This window comes from Melanotaenia boesemani, chromosome 19, assembly GCF_017639745.1.
Source record: "Melanotaenia boesemani isolate fMelBoe1 chromosome 19, fMelBoe1.pri, whole genome shotgun sequence".
In the NCBI taxonomy this organism is placed as follows: domain Eukaryota; kingdom Metazoa; phylum Chordata; class Actinopteri; order Atheriniformes; family Melanotaeniidae; genus Melanotaenia; species Melanotaenia boesemani.
Genome location: NC_055700.1, coordinates 10,535,852 through 10,559,269, shown reverse-complemented (window position 1 = coordinate 10,559,269; position 23,418 = coordinate 10,535,852). Strand labels below are relative to the sequence as shown.

Below are 23,418 nucleotides of genomic sequence, written 5' to 3'. Positions count from 1 at the left end.
CTGGTGAAGGAATCCTGCAGTGTGTCCTAACAGAGGACCGATTGAGGGTGAAGCTGTTGCATCCCTGCTTTACGTTTCCACTAAAGTACCAGCACAGGACAAATGGCTTTTTGTAGCTTCAAAATATCTTTGAAATAAAACTAGACTAAATATTTATAAGGCATCATGTAATACTGAAACTTCTGAGATGATGACAGAAAGGAAGTTGGTTTACAAATGAGTAAAAAGATTTAGTTTTAGTCACGGCTGGAAAAAGCCTGGAGGGGCACCGCAGTGAGGAAAACCAGCACTCATTCGTCATTCGTTGAGAGGCAGTGGTAAATGGAGGTGGGGGGTACAATGATTTCACTACTAAGTGTCTCAAACATAAAACTAGAAAATCCCAATGATCTTTTATGATAAAAGGAAACCCTTGTTTTGTCATAAGACTTGGGAAACTTGTAAAGAACAGCAAATACATCAGTAAATCCTACATTTTATTCTTTGTTTTAATCTGCCGTGTTTTCTGTAATCTAAAATGTTTTATCTGTTGAAGGATCTGACAAGTTGATCTGTCTGGTTTCACTCACAGATAAGCCTTCAAGGGTTTTATAGCAGCAGTATTTCTCAACATTTACCTTGACACGGCTACAGGGTTTCTCCACTTTCCACTTCCAGAACAAAAAAAAAGTGTTGGTTTTGCCACCAATTTGTATTTTTGATTCTTTTTATTTATTCTGCCACTTTAATTACAGCTTATTTGTTTTACTTTTTGCATCAATGGAAAGTTTAATAAAGAAACACTTTTAATTATTTTAATTTTACATACCCTACCAACCCAATCTGCAGTCATATCTTCAGGTCGTCTGAGCCAACAACAAAGATAAAAACAAATCGCCTTGTGTTCAAGGCATTTAAGCTTCATTTTGAATAATTGACATAATTCTCAATTTCTAGATCAATAAATCATGAAAAGGAAACTGAGCTTTCTTTAAGCCTTAAAAGCTTTTTATGTGTGTAGAAAATCTTTTCCTTAGAAGCACCACAATAAAGTTGATTCAAGCTCTTTAACAAACCCTTTCAAATATTTTTACTGGATTTGGACATAATATTAAAACAAAAACTTTTTCTTTAAAAAATAAATAAGGAAAAGGGAAAAGAAAGAAATGCGTGGTTCAGTGTATTCAGAGAAAAAAGTGCACCAGTAGGAGGCGATGAAGAGGACATGCATTGGGCTGAAAGCACCATCCCACTTTCTGCTCTGGTGGTGGGTAAAAGCGCAGTGCAGTGGGGCTGCAGCTCTCAGAGAAAGAGCTAACCTGTAGGACAGCTGGACCTGCTGCTCAGTCACTCTCTCTACCCCTGGGTCTGACCTGCGGATTACTGCACTTTTCTATTGTTTTTTGTTTGTTCGTTTGTTTTGTTTTCTGGGTTTTTTTGGAGTTGGAATGCCATTCTCTTGAACTGAGGCTGCTGTAATGAGAGGTGAGTGTGGGATTTTGTAGCCCTACTTTGTGCCTCTCTCATGTATCAGCATAGACAGGAAGCTCAGATTAAGGACAGTGTTCTTGCTGCATGTGTGGCTGCTTTATATTGGATTGTTTGGTATTATTGCACTGATTTTAATGATTTTTTTTTCTAAAGCCTCTGTTCTAGGATCAGTTTGTGCACTTCTCTTGCTGCTGCAGCAGTCTGGGTGTCGGGGGGATGAGATTATCTCCAGCACAGGTAAGTGAGAAGTGGGTTTGAACTTGCACTGATTTTAATGCCTGTCTGGGGCTCTGGAATCTTTGAAAAAGACAGGAAACACATGTTGGGTGTGTGTGTGCCAGTAAGTGCATGCATTTGTTTTTTTTTTTGTTTTTTTTGGTTTCTTTTTTTTGGCCCTGTAGCTTTATCAGGTCTTCCTCTGTTCTAAATGCTGCTATTAAGCTACCAAACTTTCCTCTAAACTTGATAACAAAGACAAGCCCCGGCAGGCCAATTCCTGGTACAATAACATGACATAATCAGAAAGAAATTCATTTACACAATCATCTCTAAAACCTTACTTTTCTTGTTAAAAGAGGAAACTAGAATAAGGAGGACTTTCAAATGATTTTTCCTCCATATATTAACTTGTCTCAAAGAAAGAAAAAGAAACAAAGAAAATTATTTCAACTTTTGGCTCTGTAATGGTTGTAGAGGTGGATGGAAAAATTTACCTATGCTAAACCCCTGGAGCAAACTGTCCTGCCTGACCTGTACAACCACATGCCCCTTTATATACGCAATATACCATCGTCCCCTGAGGTGTATGATATCAGTTCTTGCGCATTTCTTGGCCTTCCACTCTCATCTGATTGCAGCTTTTTGGATTAGCCTGAAGGCAAGGCGAGACAAGGCGAGTTTATTTGTATAGGCCATCTCATGTACAAGACAATTTAAAGTGCTTTACGTAAAACATTAAAAGCATTACACCGGGGGGCAGAAGAAGCAATAAAATATACATTAAAACAAACTAAAAAGAATTTAAATAAAGAAAAAAAGAAAAAAAAGTTAGAAAAGAAAAGCTAGTGTGAAGAATTATCGAAGTCTTTTTCAGACAAGGTAAAAGAATTTAAATCGAGACACCGGCAGAAACTTTCTCCTTAAACTCCTAACTCATGCATAGTAATTCACTTCCAGATTTAAATCTGGTATGAGTAGGCATATTTCTAATGAAACCAGCATTCGAACTCCCTTTGCCCCGTGAAGTCAGATAGAATCTACCGGCATGTAGTTTACATAGCTGTCAGATGTGGTTTCTGATTCATTCTGGGTTCTGCTTGTTGCAGGATTGCTACATAGTTCTCATAGTGTGTCTATTTGCACACACATGCAGAACCTTTGTGCAATGTTTGCACAGAAATCTGACTGAAGGAAGACCTGGCAGAGCCTAGTCTGCCATTAGGTAATAATTTAGGAGGGTTTCTTCTACCACCCTGAAACTAGCATGTAAAAGCCTGCTTGTTATCTCTTGTTAATGCATGAGACAGCCCCCTCCCTTCTGTCACTCAATGATTCTTTGTGTGAGAGAACAAAAAGCTTCTTTAAAGTGGAAGGTTTTCCCCCACACACATTGTTTTAAGTTGTAAAGAAGTTTAGGATTGTTTTTCCATTTTGGGGCTATGTTGCTATCATTAGGGCTCATGAAACGCTCAGTGGTTCGTTTTGTTAGCTCAGCATATAAGCTGGAAACACAGAAACGGTTAGCCAAATGTTATAAACCTTACTCGCCTGTAGTTTGCTAATTAATCCATTATGTCTTTCTTTTTTAATTGGCATAGAAACAAAAGTGGAATAATCCATTTGTGTTTCATTTACTGGAATGTGACATGGTTGTGAGTAGTTGCCTGGCAATCATATAAGACTTTGGCCCAGTCCCAATTCCTCCTTTGGCCCATAGCGTTCCATTTTCCCAGCATCCCTTTTCTTTTAGTGATTAAAAAAGTACTGGATATCTAGCCACCCCTTCTTGCAGGGCTACATGACCACCACTCACTGATAGATGAAAGGAAAGATACAGTTTACCTCTGCGAAGCAAAGAGACAGAGCCAAGGGGAGGAACTGTGGGTGATTCACAGTGCCAGCCCAAGAAAAACTTGGTGCATAACAGCTGTGAAACAGCTTATATCCCTCTAAAGTCTTAATCAGTAGTTAGAGATGCTTGTTGAAAGATTTTGTTTTTTTCTTTCCATTAGAGATTATGTATACAGACTTTATAAGTTACATACCTTCAGACCACAGACTAAATAATGAACAGAAATGAGTCATAAACAGTATTTATCACCCACACTTTCTGCTAATTTTTCTGCATTTTTTCACAAAATGACAAACTTTTGATGGGTCAGTAAATTCCTAATTTATCAAATGAAGGTTTCCTTTGAAGGTTCTTGTAATTTGGAGCTCAATTAATTTGAATTTTCATCAGAAATTAACCATGTTAGGATTGATATTTGTACTTTTGAGGCCTTGACCAAATTGGGTTTTGCTGCTAAAAAAAAAGACACAACAAGAATGGATCAGAGCAAGAAAAGGACACTTTGCATTCAAACTGAGTAGCTGTGATTGTTCTTAATGACACTGTTGTTATTAACAAGCGTCAATAAGTCAACTGGAACTTGTTAGTACAAGGTAATTAAAGATACAATAGCTAGTGTTATTGTAGTTTGGCTATATTTGAACTCATATTTAAAAACTGTGGACTATATTTGGCGAACCAAACAAATAAACAAAAAAAAAAAGTTTTCAATCAAATTTCCTTCTGATGTTTACCTTAATTTTCCTTAAATGCCAGTCATGATCCAGTTTGACTGAAATGGGTGAAATGTTTCTGCTTGTTTTTCCTGTTTTTGTTTTTGGAGGTTGTGTTCAAGTCAATGTTCTACTGGAAGTCATTAATGTGCTGGTGTTAGTGGACACTAATGCTATCATAGTTAACAGCACTATAAAAATATGCTGGTTTTTGACTTCACTTTAATTAAAATGCATCCATTGATTTATTTGTTGCCTTTTCTTTTTGTAATTGAATTACACCAACAATGGGAGGCAATAAGAAACTGCAATCAATTGTACAAAAACTTAAGCTGCTAAATTCTGCAGATAAATCAAAACATCATTGTAGTCAGCGATGTTTTGCTTTTATCAGCTTAGATCAAATGTTTTTAATATATCAAGTTATAAACACAATGTCAAGATTTCATTCTTTTAAGATCATGATTATTGTCAGTAGTGGTATATCACAACACTGCATGTGCTGCACATAGTTGAAGAGGAGCAAATAAGAATAAGCCAAAGGATTTTAAAATAAACACAAACTTGAATTTTTCTGGAAGATAAATGCCATGTCCATCACACAGCAATCAGTTGACAGGCTGTTACAGGCAAACAAAATGCTGGAAAATGTTTCCTTTCTGAAGCTGAGTAACAGTCTGTTCACGTCAATGCAATAAAAACACAAATCACGCACCTTTGTTGCTTCACATTCTTTCTTAAAGCCTTTTTTATGAGTTTAGTTTCAGAGCTGCATCCGTTTTGTGTGATCTGGTTCTTGTGTGATAAGGAAAATATTAACATGAAGTTGTAAAAGAAAGTGTGTTTTTTTCCAACATTTTTGTTATTTTCTTTATGTGAACAGCTGCTCTAGAACAATCATTAAAATGACATTACTACACCTTATTAAAAAAATATTTGTTTTAATGTTATTTAAATAAAATCTAGTTAATGGCTCCTTTTGAAACATCACATCTGACTAAAAGACATTTGTTGGCTGCAGACATGCTGAAACGGTGCTGTGTCTCTTTTTTCTGTTTCCTTGCAGCAGCTGCATATATGACCTGCCCGCCTGCCTTATGTAAACATTTCTCAAGGATTTGAAATGAGGTTTCCCTCTTGTTTCCACAGTGAACCCATGCTGTTACTTCCCCTGCCAGCACTGGGGTGTGTGTGTACACTATAGCGAGGGCAAGCATGAGTGTGACTGCACTCTCACCGGCTACTATGGAGAAAACTGCACAGTCCGTGAGTGCATCTGACTTTATTTATCTTTATATCTCTTCTCAGATCCTCTTCTTATTATTGCACTTTACAGGAATTTCAAACATTCTTTTAGTCATAAGACATAAAGGTTTAAAAGGATTTGAAAAGTCTGCTTCATGTTGTTCCTGTCAAATGAAGAAATAGTTCAACATAGCTTCTGGCTCACTGAGGTAAAACTTCTTGTCTCGACCCAAATATTTGGGAAAATGGAGAGAACAGCCAGCAAGAAAGCAGACAGATCACAAATCTCTATTGATGATCTCAGCTCCACCTCAGCTTGTGTGCTTCACATTAACAAAGAAACACTATTCAGATCTGATAACTTAGCTGACAGTTATATTATGCTTAGTAATAATTAACTATGATTCAGCAGGGAAAAAGAGGTGATGTGGGAGGGAAAAAGGAAAGATAAGCAAAGCCAAACAAAAAGAGGGATGGGATAAAGTTGAGTTGTGATGTATACACGCAACAAAATTTTCCTGTCTTACGTAAGGTAGGAAAAGACAATGCCAAAGACAAATGTGATTCATCATGACAGAGCTTCAGGCCCAGGGCTGTAGCAAAGAAAAGAAACATGTTGTTGATTTATTGTTGTTTATTGGTATTGTTAACCTGCCAAATATAACATCCAAGCAGATTTTTTTTCTTTCTTTTTTCCTCCCTTTTTTGTAAATTGTTATAAAATTATCTAATTTGTCAGAAAACACACAAATCAGCTGATAAAAATACACATCTTGTGCTACCTTTCTGGATTGTTTTCCAGTTATCTTTTAAATCTGTGTTCTGTGGTGTCTGGAGATTGGGCAGCAGTTCCCTTTAGTCTTAAAGAATGTGGTGTGGAGCTTCCAGTATGTACATGCTCCAGTACTTCCCATGCATGCTTGATCTGATTAAGATCTCGTTGCCAGGTTTGTTAATTCCTCTTAGGAAGAACTGCTATGAAAAAGCACAAACCATGCAGATGTTAGACCTAGATTGTAGCACAGAAGCTCCTTGAAAACACCTTCAGAATCAAGACATAAAGGCCGAGTCTTGTGTTGGTTTGTGGGGTATCATTTTTTAACTAAATTTTAATCTGATTTGCACAAACCAGCTGGAGATGTTAGTCTTGCCAAGCTCCAATAATGAGAAGAAATTGCTGTATCGTTTCATCCTGGTCATTAACAGAGTGATTAAAGAGATGTGACCATTTAGAAGTCAGGAACCAGGCTATAAAAACAAGACCAAGCTTGTCAAAGGTTCTGATGGATTTAACTGCTCAACTCTAGACTCTCTTCCTCTTACACTTCCAGCTAATACAATGCCTTGCAAAAGAACCCCCCCCCCCCCCCCCCCCCCCCCCCCCTTGGCATTTTTCATGTTGCTTCACACCCTGGAGTCAGACTGGATTGTTTGAGGGTTTGCATCATCTAATTTACAAAACGACTTTGAAGATTTGATTTTTTTCTTTTTTTTTTATTGTGAATCAAACAACAAATAGAATAAAATAACAGAAAACATCAATGTGCATAACTATTCACCCCCCTAAAGTGAGTACTTTGTAGAGCCACCTTTTGCAGCAATCACAGCTGCAAGTCGTTTTTGAGCTTGCCACATCTTGCCACTGGGATTTTTGCCCATTCCTCAAGGGAAAAATACTCCAGCTCCTTCAGGTTTGATGGTTTGCACTTGTGAACAGCAGTCTTTGAGTCTGACCACAGATTCTCATTGGAACTGTGGTCTGGGCTTTGACTAGGTCATTTTAACACATTTATATGTGTCCCTTAAACCACTGTTGAACCTCCATCCTAGTCTCAAATCACTTACAGACTGGTGCAGGTTTTGCCAAAGAATATCCATTTAGCACCATCCATCTTTCCCTCAACTCAGACTAGTTTCCCAGTTCATCCCCATAGCATGATTCTGCCCCCACCATGTTTCACTGTGTGCATGGTTTTCTTGGGGTGATGAGATGTGCTGGGTGTGATCCAGACATTTTGTTTGATGGCTGAAATGGATCTAATTTAGTCTCATGTGACTAGAGCGCCTTCCTCCATACATTTTGGGAGTCTCCTACATGCTTTTTGCAAACTCAAAACGCACCTTCTTATTTTTAGCTGAATGCATTGGCTTTCTTCTGGCCACTCTTCCATAAAGCAGCTCCAAGGAGTGTACGTTTTATTCTGGGTCTATCGACAGATACTCCAGCCTCTGCTGTGGAGCTCTGCAGCTCCTCCAGGTCTCTGTGTTGCCTCTGTGATTAATGCGCTCCTTGCCCGATCCATGATTTTTTGTGGGCAGCTCTCTCTTGGCAGGTTTATTGTTTGGAAAGTTCCTTGTCCTTCATGGTGGTGTTTGCTTAGGTGTTGCAACCTTTGGGACCTTTCAAAAAAGGTGTGTGACTTCTGAAGGTAATTGGTTACACCGGAGCTTTTTAGAGACTTCATAACAAAGGAGGTGCATACATATGCACATGCCAATTTTCAGTTTTTTACCTAATTTATTTATTTATTTATTTCTCATTTCACTTCAGAACTTAGACTATTTTTGCAGTTTTATCACATTAAATTCAAACTAAAAATAATTCAAATTAAAAGGTTGTAATGTAACAAAACAGGTTAAAAGGCAAGGGGTTGAATTTTTTTGCAAGGCACTGTACATATTTTTTTTTCTTTGTTTTGTCATCACAGCTGAGTTTTGGACTCGAGTGCAACAGTTTCTCAAGCCCAGTCCAAATGTGGCGCACTACATTATCACCCATTTCAGCTGGCTCTGGGACATCATCAACAACACCTTTTTAAGGAACATTCTCATGCGGCTGGTTTTAACAGGTCAGTAGACCATTCAAAGAAATTCATTGAGGACTGTCACATGTTAAATAAATGTACGACTCTATTCTGTCTATCAACAGTGAGGTCCAACTTGATCCCCAGCCCTCCAACCTTCAACTCAAAATATGACTACCTCAGCTGGGAATCCTACTACAACCTCAGCTACTACACTCGACTTCTGCCTCCTGTACCTAAGAACTGCCCCACGCTGCTGGGGGTCAAAGGTAAGATTTGGAGAGCCATATCTTCCCACCCACACTAATATTGCTCCTAACAGTAAATAATTTGCAATGCTGCCCCAAAGGGAACTAAATAAGTTATTTCACCCTAAAGTACTTTCCTCAAATAGTGTTTTCTCTTAATTGAGCTGGATAGTGATACTAATACTTCCTTTTGGAGAAATCCAACAGTGTTTACATTAATATTAAATATCTAAGTGTCTACTCAAAGGATAGTCTATCTACTCATAGACTAGTACTGCACACAAAAAGTGTAGTAAAATGCTGCTTACTGCAAACAGAATAAAGTGTTTTAAACTCCAGGTCCATAAACTTATTTTCAATAGATTACAGATTAGTACCTGAGAGTCATGCTGTTGTAATGTGTGCAGAATGTGATTAGAAACATAAAATTAAAAACATTTCTTAGTTATAATAATATGTGGTCTTTATACAATTTCAGTTAAACAATCACTTTATTTTATTCTGTTTTATTTGCATTTTACGTTCTCTCAGCTTTTTATAAACTGCCTTCTGCTGACACTCAGCCTTTCACCACAGTGACATAAATGCAGACTTGTGATGTTGGATAATTCAGTAGTTTTTTTCTGAGCTGTTTTCTTAAATATTCAGCCTATTAATAGTGTTAGAATTAGATTCCTGGTGTATCTGTGATGTAGTGTGGTGTTTTGCCTGCTGCTGTGTGTGATGCTGTTTTTCTCATCCTGTTCAGGCAAGTCTGGGCTGCCTGACCCTGAGGTCCTGGTTGAGAAGCTGCTGAAGAGAAGAACGTTTAGACCCGACCCCCAGGGCACAAACCTTATGTTTGCATTTTTCGCTCAACACTTTACCCACCAATTCTTTAAGACCTATAATCGCATGGGAGTGGGCTACACTAAAGCTCTCGGACACGGGGTTAGTCCATGTCAAATTTCATACAACACTGACAATGACAAACTCAGTAATGAAGAACGTAAGCAAAAATAAATAAATAAATAAATAACATTCTCATAATGAAATCTTCTTAAGCACATCTGCAGTAAAACACAAATTACTTAGTTATAACTACAAAATTTTCAAGGCTTTGTATTGCAATAAGTTTTTAATAAGGTTGCAATACCTTGTCCATCCACCAGTGTGTGAGCCTTCAGTTGGGTGCACATAATGTTAAGGATTGTGCATGTAGCTCTCAGTTTGTTTTGATTGTGTGGACTTAATTTCTTGTGTGCATGCTCAGCATGTCCAGTTACTGTACTAGGAATGGAACAAGCCCTTTATACAAAATCTGTAATAGGAGCACATATGCTTCCTGCTGGCAGCCAAAGGTCATTAACCACATATAAATAGCCTGTTAAGTTGAACTTATGTTATCCACATTTGGCTGCACGAAATTTAACCCAGCCATTTATGTATATTTTAAAAAATTACACCTCATTTAATTAAATAAAACAAAAGACAATATTAGTCAGAAAGCTACAGCCTATTGTCAGTCCTTTTTGTCCACCTTTATAAATAACCGACTGATAACAGCTCTGTGTTGAATGAAACATAGTGTTTGTAATATTGTGTTCACTCGGTATCTTTTTTAATCCTGCAACTTATACAGGTGGATGCAGGGCACATTTATGGAGACGACCTGCAACGTCAGCACACACTCCGACTTTTCAAAGATGGAAAACTGAAATATCAGGTAAGCAGACTGAATCCATGGATGGAGAAAACATTCCTAGACTTCGTCTGAACTTTGAACAAGTTCTCCAAGATCAGAGCAAAGAAACCTGAAGTTTATTGCAGCTTCTGTTCTGTTTACAGAGTGAAACAGTTCTGTGAGTTGTCCTGTATCATGATTAGTTCTTACTTTTCCCCATCAGCTAATTGATGGAGAGATGCATCTTCCCTCTGTTGCTGATGTACCCGTTAAGATGAGCTACCCTCCTGGGGTCCCTGTTGAGGATCAAATGGCCATTGGTCAGGAGGTGTTTGGACTTCTTCCTGGTTTGGGACTGTACGCCACGCTGTGGCTCAGGGAGCATAACCGAGTCTGTGACATTCTCAAAGCAGAGCATCCCGTCTGGGACGATGAGCAACTGTTCCAGACCGCTCGCCTTATCATCATTGGTGAGCTAGACATTGTTCAAAACAGTGGAAAATGTGTTCCTTGCTACAGAAAAGTAGTATCACATATAGAAATGACCCAGCTAGTTCTTTATTTTATATGAAATATTGAGAGAAATTCCATCTTTACACACACGACGGATCTTTAATGATGGCACATTAAAGATGGGCATCAGGTGGACATAGCCACCGATGTCTAACGTCTGACTGTCGCAAGCTTGACTTTTTAAAAAACCGGATCAGTTTGTTCAATCTCAAATTAATCTACTACACATAAAGTTGTCCTTTTTTGCTATATTTTTGTTCCTGGCCTTCATTTAGTTAAAGTCAACTGTTCAGGTGTGACTCTGTGTCAGATTAGTGTGTTTGATTTTAATTTTGTGTTATTTTTGTATCGTTCAGGTGAGACAATCCGAATCGTGATAGAGGAGTACGTGCAGCACCTCAGTGGCTACATGCTGAAGCTGAAGTTTGATCCCACGCTGCTCTTTAACTCTCCGTTCCAGTATGGAAACCGCATCGCACTGGAGTTCAGCCAGCTCTACCACTGGCACCCTTTGATGCCTGATAGTTTTCATATCAACGGAGACGAGCTCCAGTACAGCCAGTTCCTCTTCAACACATCTGTTCTTAAACACTACGGTGTGGAGAAGCTGGTGGATGCCTTCTCTCGGCAAGTTGCTGGCCAGGTAACAAGCGGCAGATGTTTTGTATTAATATAGTAATAATATAATGTAATATAGCATGGTTTTTGGCATTCAAACTTAGTTTTCCTGTTTTGCTGTATGAGAATCCAGTAAATGATAAGAAAATTTACATGTTGACATACTGTACGATAAATCCAGCTTGAAGGAAATAGTAATCATGATAAGGCTTTACTTTGGACTGAATCCAGACTAAAACTGTTAACATAATGAAAAACAGTGCCATGACACATAATAGTAGTGGCTACCAAAACATGCCACATGCTGAAAGATGCTTATATACAGTCATGTTAAAAACACAATATATATTTCAATTCCAAGGTTTAAATCTGGTCCTAGGCCTTAAAATTAGGTCAGATGAACAACAATACATGTACTATTACAGTGTGCTATTATTTAATAACAAGACCTAAGCCAAAATGCAACAACACTGTGTGAAAATCAAAGTATATCCTTTCTACTTTCATATGAATCAAGGGGGTAAGTTTCAGCCAGTTGCTGCTAAACAAATGCAATTGATAAAACCATCATCAGCAGGTGTGAGCACCTCTTTAAAAGCAGAAGTTTGCTGGTCATGTTAAATGTTTAAATTTAGAAAAACGACTGAACAAGTATGGCTATTACAGAAAGGTTGTCTGTAAAAATTCTCTCTAAAGAAAACATGGCAGCACTGCGTAGCTTTTAAAGCTGCATCTAAATAAACCACAATATTTTTTAAAGGCAAGGCAAGTTTATTCCTATAGCACAGTTCATCTACAAATAATTCAAGGTGCTTAAAAAGAAATAAAAGAAATTTAAACATTGCTTTTTGGACTGACTAGACCAAAGTGGAGATGTTCAGCCATAAAACAAAAACCAAACACATCAGCAGATACAGCTGATATCATCTATCAAACACGGTGGTGGAGGGGTCATGATTAGGGCACAGAACCCAGGTACCTTGCAGTCATTTATTTCATTGACTACAATGTTTCCCAAGTTACTGTAGATCTCAAACAAAGCAACAAATCTACAGCAAAATGATTGAAAAAGAAAAGAATCTAATTATAGTTGCAGTCCAAAGTCCAGATTTCAGGCCGATAAAGATGCTGCGACAGCACCTTAAGTTAGCTGTGCAGAAAATGAATGCCACCAGACTTTGATGATCTGAAGTGACTTTGTAAAGACTAAAATTTCAATGTGAGAGACTGTTGCCGTCAAATTGATGACGACGGCTTCAAATTATTGGTGCTAAAGGTGGTTCTACACGTGGCTGGGGTTTATTTCATTTTTGATATAATGATTCTGCATTTTGTTTTATTTTTTATATATATCAAGTGTTTTATGTCATATGTTGTAAATGACCTTATTTACATGTGTTATTTAGGTGTTGATGCAGACAGCTGCAATGAGTGCTTTAAACTAATGCTGAAAAATGTCTCAGAATGCCACAATCTTATTAATGCTGCAAGAGTGCAACAACAATAAAAAAAATAAAAGTTTTTCCAACAGAAAACAATCATGTCAAAGGGCAAAACAAAGTTCGAGTGCGAGAAGAATTTTCATATTTGTGTTCATATTATTGTCTGAGTTCATTAACTCTTATTCACTGTAGCAACTCACACGTCTTAAATGTTTATCCTACAGATTGGAGGAGGCCTAAACATCAATGCTCTGATAACCAACGTAGCTGTGAGAACAATACAGGAGTCCCGAGAGCTCCGGATCCAGCCTTTCAACCAGTACAGGAAACGTTTCAATCTCGAGCCATACACATCATTCAGACAGTTCAGTGGTAAGTTAAACAGTTGCTGCAGCCCACACAGCTCGAAGCGCAGGCTTCCATGAAAGTGATTTACAGTTTTTAAAGGTCTGTGAGAGCAGCTGAACATACAATCTTTGAGGAAACTAACATTTGTTGAACATTATTCTCTTGAGGGTAACATATTTCCTAGATTGTTTTTCATTCCAATTTGTATCCTGTAGTTTTCAATGAATTATGTGATACTGAAGTTTATACCCACTTAAGCTAGTCTGTGCGGCTGTGCGTAGACAAGTCCAGATGTCAGCTCGAATGACAGAGCTAGGAGCTAAATTCCAGAGGGATAACACTGAAGGGTTACCACAATTCATAGTGGCATTAAAGGTTAATAAAACATAAAATTATGTTTATAACAAAAACATATCTATTTTAACTGCTGCCTTACCAAACTGAAACATAAAAGCAAATCTGTAGCAACAGACTGAAGATGTTTAGGTTATGTCAGAAGGTTGTTTGTCCAATTTAAAGAAACACAGACCTCTGGTTTTAGGAGCCTACATGCTGGCACGCTGATGTTCAGCAGATGTAGTGCTTTGATCATCAGTCATAAATTCATGGAAAAGTTAAACTCTCCTCATCACCCGTTTTGTGGTTTTACTAACTACTTATTTTTGTAAATTACAATTTATTGAATTTATTTCATCTGCTGTTATTCTTGTGTGGTTGAGTTTTAGTTGTATGGGCGAATTTTATTATTTGTCATCACTCTATGGCTGCAGCTGGAGTGGAAGCCCATGACAAGTATCCCCTAGTGGGACAATAAAATAAGACAAAATAACATCTTATGTGCAGGCACATACTCACAAAAATTCAGTTAAAATCACTGTTCTGCATATGGTTTGGGCAGCAGGACATCTCCTGCAGAGTGAAGCAGCTTCCTTTGGAAACCAGAACATCTGTGTTCTCACAAGCAGAACTCATAAATCTAATGGAGAGCATTTACCTCACAGTGAAACACTCTATTAACATTAAAGTTTAGAGACCAAACAAACCATGTTTTATCCTCCAGGCAAAGTTAGCACAAGGTGGGAACTTTATTTTAATCAAAATCAAAATGTGACAGAAAAAGAAGCTTACCACCTGTACCTGTGTACCAGATCCAGTCTGTATGATGATGCTTGTCTCTCTCCATCTCATGCATGGTATTTCCTCTTTGCCTGAAATCACAATTTCAGTATAACTGCATGGCCATTAATGAAAGGTCAGCAGTTTTCATTATATATATATATATATATTACATGATGCTCAACCAGTTGAGGCCGTGACGCGGGTCACACCCACTGTGTACTGCTCAGGGCAAAGCAGATAGAGGCGGTGATTTTGAGGAAAATCCCGTATAAAAGAGAGAACTTCAGCAGAAAAAGCACTGATTTCAGTCCGGGTTGGTACAGTCACTGCTTGAGTTTCTGTCTTGGTTTCGGGTTATTGTTTACATTGCTGGTGTGGGACTCTGTCGTTAGCACCTTCTCTCTACAACCAGTTGAGGCCGTGACGCGGGTCACACCCACTGTATACTGCTTAGGGCAAAGCAGATGGAGGCAGTTTCAGCCGGTTGCAATCAAGGAAAGCAAGCTCTAGTGGCTATAGGCAAGGCCACTCTACTGAAACTGCTCTCCTGTCGGTCACTGATTCCCTACAGATTGCCAAATCCGCTGGTCAATCCTCAGTCCTTATACTGCTGGACCTATCTGCTGCCTTTGACACAGTCAACCATTGTTCTCCACACTCATAGCTTGGCATCTCAGGATCTGTCTTCATGTGGTTTATGTCCCACCTCACAGGGAGATCATTCAAAGTATCTTGGCAAGGGGGAATGTCCAGATCACATGGGCTGACAACAGGGGTGCCTCAGGGCTTGGTGCTTGGCCCTCTTCTCTTTTCACTATACACCTCCTCACTCAGTGCAGTCATTAACTCTCATGGTTTCTCCTACCACTGCTATGCAGATGACACTCAGCGCTTCCTGTCTTTCCCACCTGATGACTCAACCGTCTCAGTGTGAATATCAGCATGCCTTGCTGATATCTCCGCATGGATGAAGGATCGCCACCTTCAGCTAAATCTGTCCAAGACTGAGATTATTGTCTTTCCAGCCAATCCTTCCTTACTGCCACAGATAAGCGTGCAGCTTGACTCTATCACACTTGTGCCTACATCTTCTACCAGGAATCTTGGTGTCATGATAGACAACCAGCTGACCTTTAAGGACCATGTTGCCTCGGTCGCCCCGTCTTGCCGATTTGCTCTCTACAGCATCAGACCCTACCTGACTGAACACACGGCACAGCTCCTGGTCCAGGCTCTGGTCATTTCACGCATTGACTACTGCAACTCCTTACTGGCTGGCCTGCCTGCATGCTCAGTTAAACCTCTGCAGATGATCCAGAACGCAGCAGCACATCTGGTCTTCAACCAGCCTCAAAGAGCTCATGTCACTCTGCTGCTAATCGCTCTTCACTGGCTTCCAGTTGCAGCACGCATCAAATTCAAAGCTCTGCTTCTGGTCTTACAAAACAATAACCCAAACGGCTCCGGTCTACCTTCACTCCTTAATCCAGAGCTACACTCCCTCTCGACAGTTACGCTCTGCCAGCGATAAAACGCCTACTCTACCAAATTCCGTCCGATCCACAGAGTCTTTATCCACTTTTAAAAGCAAGCTAAAGACTCAGTTGTTTAAGGAGCATTTCCACACTTAGCTTAACTCTTCTACTCAACAGAATGAGTTAGAAAGATTTGTCCAGCTCTTTGGCTCAACCAAGTACTGAAGAAGCTGTGTGCACTTTTGCCCAAGATGATATTGTGTGATGAAATCGTGATGTTTGTATTTAAACAAAATGACTTACAAAAACTGCAAAAAAAAAAAAGTTTTATGCACTGCCTCTAGCACTACATGACAGCACCAGGGTCCAACTGGACTCAAAGCAGTCTGACTATCACTTAATGATGACGTCCCATCTTGTTTGAATTCTTGCTTGCATTGTTCTTACTCTCAAATGTAAGTTGCTTTGGATAAAAGCGTCTGCTAAATGACTGTAGAATAGAATAGAATAGAATAGAATAGAATAGAATAGAATAAAATAGAACAGAATAATTAATCATGTTCAGGTTTTCTATCTAGTCACATGACCAAAAATCACCAACACATGCAGCAGACTGATCTCATATTTACACGAAGATCTTTAAAATCCTGCATCATATTTTAGAAAAAGAAGAATCTCTTTGCCAGCATATTGTTACACATACAGGAATTTAATACGGTGTCACATTTTACAAACATGGAGCAGTTTTATACACACACTAGAAGTGAACACACACCCAGAGCCATTGGAAACTACTGTACAGTAACAGCACCCAGGTCGGGGGTTTCAAATTAATGATATGAACCGTCACGGATACAGAAGCATCCTGGATAGGTATAAAAGACACTGAAAGGTTAATCTGGGAACAAGGAATGTCAGTAGAAATCTCTTCCAGTCTGTCATATATATTATGTATATTTATATATGCTTCCCTGGTTAACTTAAATTTGTAGGAAATAATCAAAGAAAAACAATCTTCCTAAATATATTTGCAACATTTTAAAGCAATGTTTTTTAAATTAATCTTTCATGGTAATCTGGGTTATAGTTCACGCACCTCTGCATTGCCAATATACTTGTATGACTCTTTAATACCTGTGTGTACTTTTACAGATAATGAGGAGATAGCCAGCACGCTTGAAGAGCTCTACGGTGACATTGATGCTCTTGAATTTTATCCTGGCTTGATGTTGGAGAAAACACGCCCAGGGGCCATATTTGGAGAGAGCATGGTGGAGATGGGGGCTCCCTTCTCTCTTAAAGGCCTCCTGGGTAATCCTATATGCTCTCCGCAATACTGGAAGCCAAGCACCTTTGGAGGCAAAGTCGGCTTCGACATCGTAAATTCTGCCACTCTAAAGAAGCTGGTTTGTCTGAACTCCAGGACGTGTCCTTATGTTGCATTCAGAGTTCCAACAGAGGAAAACTTACAAGGGAACGATAACGGGAAAGTACACACTGATGAGCTATGACCCTGTGTAGACCCCCTGTATGAAGATAAAGCAGACAGCTGCATAAAAAGCAAGTGTTGAGATGATAGCATGAAGAACAATGCAACACTTGTTGTCTCATGAAATCCAACTCCCCTTTTCCTTAAGTTGTCTGTCTCACATGAACAAACACATCAGAGAAAATGTAAAACATGATTTTGTGCTTTGTACCTATAGACTGGAATACTTACAGGTCTGATTATTAAGGTATGTTCTGTCATTTTTTTTAACAATTTATTGGACTTCAGTATAAAATACATTGGGATGAGATAATAGACACAAAATGTATTATGTCCTTTCATTTAAATTGGCAGCAACTAAAATCTTTGTTATTGTCCATGAGTTTCCATCTCATTCACACTTCTGTCTGTAAACCCAGTGTTTGTTTTGGCTTGAGACTGAACACTGATGGGATCAGAAGACTTGCCCAACACCACTGTCTGTTTTTTTTTTTTTTTTTTTTTTTTTTTTTTTTACATTAAAACAGCTTAAAAATAATAATAGTAATAAAAGAAACATCAAAGCATAGGTAACTTGAAAGATGTCAGGCAAGGAATTGGGATATACAGATATGCATTTGAAATTATAAATGTTCAGAGAAAAATCAGAAATCCAAATAAATCTTTTTACAAGTTCTTGAAACGTTTGTTTTCTGTTCTCTGGGGTGATTAAGCTCTGTGACTTGTTTTAACAGGGGGAGTGAGTGATCCATATCCAGTAACTGGTCCCGAACCACCTTTTATGAAAATAATGAAAAGAAACGACACCGTTTCAAAATGTTTAACTTGGCAAACATGGTGCTGACAGCAGTGGCTGTTGCAGTAACACATGCAGTATTTACTGTCATATTGCCCCCTGGTGGCGAATGTGGGAACTGCACATTAAGGCTTCCAGCGTCTTTACACAATTCATACGTCATATGTTGCCTTTCACTGCTTTCAGCAAAGTCCAAATTTAAGAATAAATTTTGATTAATGCAGCAAAAGGATTTTTGGTTGTGGCTATATGGTTAAATTATTCTGTATTAACAAAAGAATGAAGTATATATGTACAATGTTGGTGCTGTAGTATAAAAGATTGTGACAAATATCAGATTAATCTCAATATTCTGTGATTGCAGAACTATACAAGTATAATAGTTCAGAGGTGTAAACAAAGCTTTGGTATCATTTGGGACTAAAAATCCTTAAAAATCCTTAAATCCTTAAAAAAATTATGGAAAGGAAAATGCGAGGAAAAGGCTGAGAAGACTCCCTAATCCAAAACACTGTACCTCATCTATTAAACATGGACAATGTTGTGTACATTTAGATAACTCATTCAACATCAGACTGTTGCAGTCTGCAATATCTCAAGCATGGAACAGTTCAGTGTCCACCTGACTTTTGCTAAGAGAACTACTCTGGCTGTCTGTATCAGTTCTTCTTATATAGGGTTTACAAACAAAGAACATAAGCTGACATCTGAAACCATTCATGAGACTTGCATATGCAAACACAAGACACTATATATATGGACCCATACAAGGAACCTATAACCCTGTCCATATATGAAGCCTAGAATTTACTGAATCTTAACAAATGGCAGACTGTCACAGTCTACAGTTGGTTAGAACAGCCAATATAGTCATAACCTATGCAGCTCTAAGGAAATCTAATTATAAACCTATGCAACACTGTAATGCTGAGGATCAGACCTTTCACTTCCCTACACATGGTCTGGCTCTGTGGCATGAGCAAAGCACATAGTGATGTTAACAGCTTGGAGACCCTTAATAATGCCTATGGGGAAGAACCTGAGTCTGGCCAAATGCTGCAGAAAGTGGAGACAGTGTTGTCATTTTGTGGTGGATCTGATCACAACTTACTTAAAGCATCTGTAATGTTTGCTGCCTGTAAAAAAGACTGGGAGTTTTTTCATTTACAATTGCTTGTCTGTGTAACCCACAAGCCTAAAAGAAAGCAGAACAAAAAACTATGATTCTTTTTTTCTTTTGATCTTAAAATCAACTGCATACAAGAAGCCTTCCTAAAATAGCAAAGCCCCAGTGTTCAAATTGCAATGAGGTTCACCACATTGACAGGCATTAGTTAATGCCATACTCTCACATTAAACTCCACATTTCTCTTGTGTCAATAATCAAACAAACTTTTAATGCTGCTACTCTTGCTCTTTATGACTTAGTTAAACCTCCTGTTGTATTTAGTGAGAGGACAGAAGGCAGTGGTATAACAGATTTTTACAAACACAAGCAGCTAAATACATTTAAAAATATTCAAACTGAGAAACCTTCCCACTTGATGCAGAGCAGGTCATAAATAAAGCCTCCAGCTGGCTTGGAGGTTTTATTCATGACAGTCTTCTAGTTCCCTTGCTCCTAAGCTACCAATCTCCAAATCTCTCTATTTCCAGGTCCATCTTGGATCTGCCACACAATCTGCTGCTGTTTTTGCAGAGGCCATGGAATTTGATTAGATAGCATTTTGACTTTGTTGTTTCCATGGGAAATAGACTGAGACTGGGAGAAATGTTGACAGTGTGTAGGTTTGCTCTAAACCTGACAGTTTTTTATTGAGAAATTTCCTATATATTTTCTCCTGTCTGTGCTTGCAACATACGGAAACATATGGTTGTATATCTGTTTGAATATGGTTTTTTAATGTTTTTTGCCAGTAATGTGTATGTGTGTTTTGTCATTTCATATGCTGTGTCTCCCCCTTGAGTCCTCTCCTTACTCTTCCTATTCTGCTGGTTTTCTTTCTCTATCATCTCATCCCGGCATTGCATTGAGGATAATACATTATCTGCAGTATTAAGAAATTGATTAAAATAAACTATTGCATTTTTTTTGTAAAATATGATACAACCGTACTTTTGGCGTCTCCTTAATAAACTGGTGTTGCGATTGATTGTAGAGATTGCTGTCTTAATTACGACATTTCTGTGAGACATGAAGGCATCATAGTACGTGGGCGGGGTTTACAGCAGCTAAACTGCCAGATTAGCAAGAGTGAACACTCGTAGCGGGTGACATTTTACAACGTCAGGTGGCCATTGAACGAAGGTAAGGCGTTTTTTAAGAGTAGAAGTTAAATACCGGGTAAATAAAGGAGTTCAGATTAAATTGCCGTATTTTTCTTGTCAGGGATTCCAAATGTTGCCACAGGACGTCAACATTGGAAAACTAGCTACCTCTTTGGCTAATGCTAATATGGCTAACTTCACTATATTAGTAGCAGTACCTGCTGTCTCCGTTCTTGAGCCGCTTCTTGAGCCGCTTACAGTGACCACGATTATTGGATTTCCTTTATTTTGTTCCAGAAACGTAATCTGACTGCTTTTAGTTCTTTCCAGAAGCGTATTGCCACTTCAGGCAATAAAAGTAGGAGTTCGTGAATTTGGTAATTTGGTCTTGGCTGCAGGCCTAACAGCTACTGTTTATTTGGGTTGGGTACAAATTTCATGACAACAGAGACTTTCTTTTGTCGTTTTATAACCAAGCCCCATCAAACAGGAGAGTTGTTAGTTTGTTAATCATAACGTGACCACTTTCAAAAAGAAAAGTGAGAATAGTGTCAGCAGAATTTGTCTTGTCTGATTTGTGCAGACAGACTAGATTACATACGGATCAGTGCACCATAGAAGGCCTTTCAGTCCAAGATGAACTGACATGCTTACTATAAGCTTTGTGTATGTTAGATGTCCTAATTTTGAAATAAGCCCTTTCTATTCATCTCATGACAGCTTGAGAGGCAGTTACCCTGGATTATAATACAGCATCAAAACGATGTACCATGCAAGACTGTTATAAATTAAGTGTATGAAGTAAGCAGTGATGTGTCACTGTAAAGTGTTAGTTGTTTAATACGAGATGTGTTCGTAAGAGATATGTCCATTAGATAAATGTTTGGCCATGTCACTCAGTGCACTGTTTTCCATAGGTGAACTGCTGACATGACTACTCTGGATGATAAGATACTAGGAGAGAAGCTGCAGTACTACTACAGCAGCAGTGAGGATGAAGGCAGTGACAACGAAGATGAAGATGGGGAGAGCAAGACTATCCGTGATGGCAGTGCCAATGAGCCTGAGATAGACTATAGTGCAGATGGGACTTCTGTCAACACAGGTAACATAAAACTACTAATCTTTAGTATTTTCTGTTGATTCAACATTTTGTGAATAGTGTTGGATTGACCAGTGCTTTGCATCTTTCACACAGTTTCAGAAAAATCAACAAACTTGTAATTTGATATAAAACACATTAGTTGTTTATTACACTGATTGAGGAATACAAGCCTTATTCAACATTACATGTAGTGTTGTAGAAGTCTAATTGCTGGGAACACTTCTGGGGTAACCATTATTATACTCATTTAGGCCACTCATTTATCTATGATTCTAAGAAAAAATAATGACTGTGACATTGTATATTCCATTTCAGGACCAAAAGGTGTGATAAATGATTGGCGGAAGTACAAGCAGCTGGAGGTGGAACAGAAACAAGAGCAGAAGAAAGAGATGGAAAGATTGATAAAGAAGTTGTCGATGACCTGCCGCTCTGACCTCGACCTGGAAAAAGACAAAGAGAAACAGAAGGAGCTGCAGGACAAAATCACAAGCAAAGTAAGCATGATTGGTACATGTGTGACTTGCTGTTAGTCTAATACTTGTCTTGATCCTCTTTTGTTTCTGACATTCTGACAACTAATTGGGTTTTTCACCATCTGCTCCTCAGATGACCATGCAGGAGTACAACATGCTCCAGGAAGAGGAGGATGATGAAGACTTCCTCCAGCATTACCGCATGCAGCGCATCGAAGAGATGCGAAGACAGCTCTGCCGTGGAAAGCGCTTTGAGCAGGTCTATGAGCTGAATAGTGGAGAGGACTTCCTGGAGGCTTTAGACAAAGAAGACAAAAGCACGCTGGTGATGATCCACATCTATGAGCCGGACGTCCCAGGCTGTGAGGCCATGAGCGGCAGCCTGCTGTGCCTGGCGCAGGAGTACCCTCTGGTGAAGTTCTGCAGCGTGCGCAGCTCAGCCATCAGCACTAGTGCACTGTTCAGAGACAGTGCTCTGCCTGCGCTGCTCGTTTACAAAGGAGGGGACCTGATTGGCAACTTTGTGCGGCTCACAGACCAGCTCGGGGAAGACTTCTTTGCAGTTGACCTGGAGGCCCTGCTGCAGGAGTACGGCCTGCTGCCTGAGAAGCCACCACTCATTCCAAAGACGGTTCGCAATGGAGCCATCATACAGAGCACTGTGAGTGATGAGGACTCTGACCTTGATATAGACTAGAGCTGTAATATATTTTTATTGATAAACATGCTTACACAGTCTGCATGGACTTTACATCATGTGTATGTGTCTGGACCCTTTGTAGTGATGACGGACTGAGCAGAACCAACAGTAGTTTCACACATGACACACAGATACCAGTGGGTTGCTTCATATCATTCCTTTGTCAACATCAGTTACATTCAGTAAGAGTAAGCATGTGCTATCATGATCATGTTATGCACTGCAAGGATGCTGTAAGTTAAATGCTTTTTTTGAGCTGTGACTGTCAACTATTTATTTCTGTTCAAACGTTTTCCTTTTGTTTAACATGCATCTGTAATTGTCTTTTTTTCACCCTGTCAAACATAAAAACCTTCTATCCAGACTGAACTTAACTTATTTTCTAACTTTTATATGTGCTGTACCATTTCAAATGGTAAGTAAAAACAACTGAAACACATTTTGGACTCACTGTTTGTTGTATTTGTATTAATCTAAAAGGAGATAAAGCTGAATTAATAAATATTACCTAAGTGCAGTGTCTTGCTGTTTTACTTAAAATTCAATCACCATCATCTGTTCTGTTTCAAGCAACAGTATATGGCTGACAAAATCTCTTATCATTTATCTGGTAAACATTGTGCATTTGTACCATATTATGTTTACTTTTACTGTTAAATACTTACAAGTTTGCTATAAAATCTTCGGGTGATAATTTACTGCCCCATTGTACTGTATTGATTAGTGTTTTTGTTTACCACCAAATAATCTTCTGTTCTCCATGTCTTTTGATTTATACTACTAGTTGTATGTTAGTGATGTTAACTCATTTAATTGCCACCATTGTTCTGCAAATCCAATAAATTTTCCAAGTTA

General features: G+C 38.7%; 1 protein-coding gene across 1 annotated transcript; it reads left to right on the top strand.

Annotated features, from left to right (window-relative positions):
• Positions 1-1,272: 1,272 nt before the first annotated feature.
• On the top strand, positions 1,273-23,418 carry pdcl (phosducin-like). Its single transcript, XM_041970694.1, has 14 exons — positions 1,273-1,464; positions 1,624-1,707; positions 5,404-5,520; positions 8,208-8,348; positions 8,429-8,572; positions 9,300-9,481; positions 10,173-10,256; positions 10,438-10,684; positions 11,084-11,370; positions 13,012-13,159; positions 16,882-17,237; positions 21,204-21,387; positions 21,703-21,884; positions 21,997-23,418. The coding sequence occupies exons 1-14, from the start codon at positions 1,458-1,460 to the stop codon at positions 22,558-22,560; spliced, it is 2,727 nt and encodes a 908-aa protein (XP_041826628.1). The 5' UTR covers positions 1,273-1,457; the 3' UTR covers positions 22,561-23,418.